The sequence below is a fragment of the Pterocles gutturalis genome, unplaced genomic scaffold (genome assembly GCF_000699245.1).
Source record: "Pterocles gutturalis isolate BGI_N339 unplaced genomic scaffold, ASM69924v1 scaffold13777, whole genome shotgun sequence".
NCBI classification, from domain to species: Eukaryota; Metazoa; Chordata; class Aves; order Pterocliformes; family Pteroclidae; genus Pterocles; species Pterocles gutturalis.
Window position 1 is genome coordinate 29,809 of NW_010112934.1, and position 4,213 is coordinate 34,021.

At 42.8% G+C, this 4,213-nt stretch overlaps 1 protein-coding gene across 1 annotated transcript in view; it reads right to left on the bottom strand.

Annotated features, from left to right (window-relative positions):
* Nucleotides 1–193, bottom strand: part of PTPN11 (protein tyrosine phosphatase, non-receptor type 11) — a gene marked incomplete at its 5' end in the record, with an annotated part of 18,300 nt that extends 18,107 nt beyond the window's left edge. Inside the window, one exon of the mRNA XM_010074259.1 lies at nt 71–193. Within this exon, the coding sequence (XP_010072561.1) occupies nt 71–193 (123 nt within the window). The remainder of the gene's footprint in view (nt 1–70) is intronic.
* Nucleotides 194–4,213: the final 4,020 nt, after the last annotated feature.

Below are 4,213 nucleotides of genomic sequence, written 5' to 3' on the forward strand. Positions count from 1 at the left end.
CCACGGAACAGCACCAAATACAGACTCTTACCAGTCTGGGGAGAAAGACAAAAAAAACATTTAAACTTACCTAACGGAGAGCGTGAAGTCTCCTGGGTTACTTTTGCTGGGCCGTGCCAAAAAACTGCCATCGACTCCTCTTGTTAACAGCAGGTTTTCTGCCTCCACCCCAGTAATATTTGGATGAAACCATCTATAAAAAGACGAAAAATAGTGTTAATAAATAAACCAAAGATTTTGGGGTTTCCAGTGTTAACTTACAAAACTGAACAGAACAATCCAGCAGCTTCAAAACCAGGACGTACTGAATTTTGCTCCTAAATTAAAATTATAAACTGTTCATTTCATATTACATTGCAATTTTACATACTGCTAAGACATGCTTTGTAGTGAGAGACATACATCGATACATAGTCAGACCGCTTGGATTAGAATTATATCAAAGAAACCTGATTTCTACAGTGCAAACAGAGACCGCAGGTCACGTACGTTCCTTACTCCTGGAAGACAGGACAAAGAAACGGAAACACAATCTGGAAAAATACTTAAAAATAAAACCAAACATCCAAAATGACACTTGACAACACTGTAAAGGTTAAAAATTGAACAAAACCTCATGGCTTTGGGGCACAGGCTGCCCACCAGCTGACAGGGGCGAGGAAGGAACTCCACTTGGGACAACCTACGCAGCTGCCCGGTCTTCTTCCACCTTCCTCAAGAGAACGTGGTGCTGACCGCTGCCGGACACAACAGCACCGCGCTCTCTTCCACCTACCACGGCAATTTCTCTGGTCTGAATATATCCTGCTTAAATACAACCACCGAGGAATCTCGTCTCGATATCCACCACCCACAAACCTTCTGAATGACGCCGTGCCCTGCCAGAGCAGAGCTGTATATGGTCTGTGTCAGTGTCCCACCTGGGGCATTAACTTTGGAGAGACTTATTCTTAGCCCTCCAGTTAACACATCTGCGTTTGCTCTTATCTAGAATTGAGGATTTTTTATTGCACTCTTGCAGAACGACACCTGTGCCTTCTGGATGAAAGGAGTTTTTCATGAGGCTTTAGAAGACAAAACCCAAACCACCAGCCCAAGGACAGGGATGTGAACACAGCAACTAACATCTGTTTGAGTGGCTTCGTCAGACTTGTATTTGGCAACTAAAAGATCACCTTTATTTTTCAGAGTTGCCATAATCAGAGGCTGTGCAGGGCCCAAGGGAAAACGCACATCCATATCTGCAGAAAGAGCACAAGCTACTCCCCTTCGCACACATGGCTCTTCAGTTTCTCCAAAGCAAAGCATTAAGGCAGAAGACTCCGCAAGCAATCTTATGGCAGATATAAGAGTGCTACATCTAAAAAAAATTGCACAGCATTTCTCATTGTTCCTCACACGCTCAGCATTTCATGCTGAATTGCTCAAACAACAAAACACGCAAGCGTATGTCTAAATTTAGGGTTATGACTACAGGGTTTCAGCAACTCCTTCTACACCAAAACCTGACAACATTCCTACCAAGGCCTTCTCCAGCCTGTTCTCTTCAGGTACAGACTCTCCTTGAAACATTCTGGAGAGTTTTTGCAGATTCTAGAACATTCAGACTTCTAGCCAGTCATTCAAACAGGAATTAGGATCATTTACATCCCAATTCCATTTCAGAAGTCAATGATTCTTCTTGTGAATCTTGGGGTTTTTTCTAGTTACAGATATTATGTTTGCACCAAGAAAATCTAGTGAATGCTACCACATCTTTAACTGAGGAACAGGAAAAAAAAGTGAAACCTATGCTGCATAAATCATGAAAAAAATATACTAAGAAATACTTCCAAGTTATTCCAGCAAATGGGAATGAATTAATAAAGAACGCTATTATTCAGCTAATGACGACTCAAAGGTCAAGAAGAGTTCTGCTTTGATGCAGTCTCACAAAAGAAACTGCACAAGCACTGGTACCTGGGGTGAACTGAACACTAAATAATATATTTCAGAACATGACCAGCTGGTCTGCAGAAGCGGATAATACATTTATTCCAAAATTTTACTTTCATTAGGAGAAAACAAACAAAAAAAACCAAACCAAAGCACAGCAACATTTTGAACAGTTTATAGGCTTTTTAAACATGCAAAAGATTCAAGAGACACCTTTGCAAGTTTTTGAGTTTATATCAAAAAATGCATAAACATGAAAAGGAGAAATTATTGGAATCATGGTGACACTCCACAGACTTTAATTAATATAATATCCTCTGTATCTCACCCTAAACCCTAATGCAGCTGGAAATAACTGTACGTGTGCCGTTAAAAACATCTAAAATAACTGAAACATAATTTAAAGAACAGAAGGGACTACAAATATCTTGTGCTTAAAGGAGAGGTTAAAAAGATGATAGTTTGTCTAAGAGCAAAAATCTGGAGATGGCAAAAAGTGAGCGAGTGCAGCAAAATAAAAGCTGCATCTGGGAGATGGATGGGGTTTATTGCACTTTACGTAACTTTCGTTTTAACAGCACTTGTACTCCTGCTCTCTCATCTTTGTATTTTTGGCTTTGAGTAGGAAGATGCATTTGTCGTCAGGCACCCCAAATAGAAAAATGGGGGTGTTAGTGATCTCTGCTAAATGGTTCCGGACCAGTGATCAAGATCGCTTCATTTGAAGTCCTGCCACCACATGTGTGCTTTTGAACCTTGGTGCCTACATCCCGTCCAAAACCGGAGGAGAGAGGAAAGGGGACTGCAGACGCCGGCACCAGTAACATAAGCCCTGGAGAGGACTTTCTCTGACACGTCCTTTTATAGGGATGGAATGCATTTTAGACTTTTTTCTACTTTCCTTCTTCATCCTCTACTCCGAGCAGGTGCAGAGGCTATCCCAAGCAATAAATATGATGAAGAAAGTAACACATGCACACATAAACCCACACTGTAATTAAATTAGCTGTCCTCACTATGCATGGAATACACCCCACAGCAGTCCTGACCTGGGGGGTCCATACCACTCCACGTCCCTTATTAATTTGGAGTAAGATGAAAATGTTGGCAGGAAAGTCACCAGTGAAACAGCAGGAGTCTCATTTACAAACCTAAGGGGGCATCAGCTAAGCAAGAAACCTTTTGCTGAAAATTAAAATGTGTTAGGAAATACAGCCTGGCTACCATTGTCTCATTTTCTTTGTCAGCACAGTCCAGAAGAGAGCAGCAGGGCCTGTGGTTTACAAGTCGCACATTGCCAGCATATTTCTCTCTTACCAAACTGAAGAGAAAAAAAATCAATACATTTTTCCATGCCGTGACTGGGCTTTTCCAATCACCTTCTCAAGAGCAAAAGAAATTAAAGCGGTTCTGAGGCTCAGCTGTCACAACTGCAGTGTGCAGGGAGGCGGTGACTGGGAGTTTAATTACGCCTATTTATAAGCTCATCAGTTTTTATTTCTCATCTTTATTCAGTCTCACTCACAAGTTACAATTTAAAGTTCTGAGCAGAATAACAGGATGACTCCTGACAACGAGGGAGTTTGCAAGTGTTGAGAAAAAGTAACTTGTCTCCTTGTTCTGATGTGTGAGATCTAGAGATCCCCCACATGCTCCAGACAACCCTAAACCCAAATTCAACTATAAATGGCCATGGACTGAAACCCAACCAATCTGGTTTCAACCCTCTTAAGCAGAACAAGAAAGAGGATAACCCAACGTTGAAGAAGTTATACTTTAATAGAGATTACTCAGAGATGGATCGAATTTCAGAATGGGGATGTTAGATAAGAACATGAACATCTCTTACCTTTTTATGACAGCAATTCCTCTTAAGTCTAACACTTCCCCTAACCCCTCTGCCCACAAAGGACTGCTAATACCAGACAACACCAAAACACGTTCAGAACAGGGAGAAGCTACAACAAAGAAACAGATTCAACTGTTTATCATCTTGGTTTTGCAATGCCACAAGGTTTTGCAATCAGACCGAACGCTGGTAATGAACCGAGAGCCCCGAGCAGGTCAGCTCACGAACACCCACCTCAGAGCTGGCTCCCGCTTGGTCCCAGGGACACCCCCCGTGCTGGAGCCCTGACAGCAACACCCCCCTCCCCGGCCCCAGATTCCGAGCTGAGCACCGAGTGGGCTGCCACACGGATAAAATCCACCTCCCAGCTCCGCTCCAAGCGCACCCGCGGGCGCAGGGAGACCCGCCCGGAGCCCACCACGAAGCCAG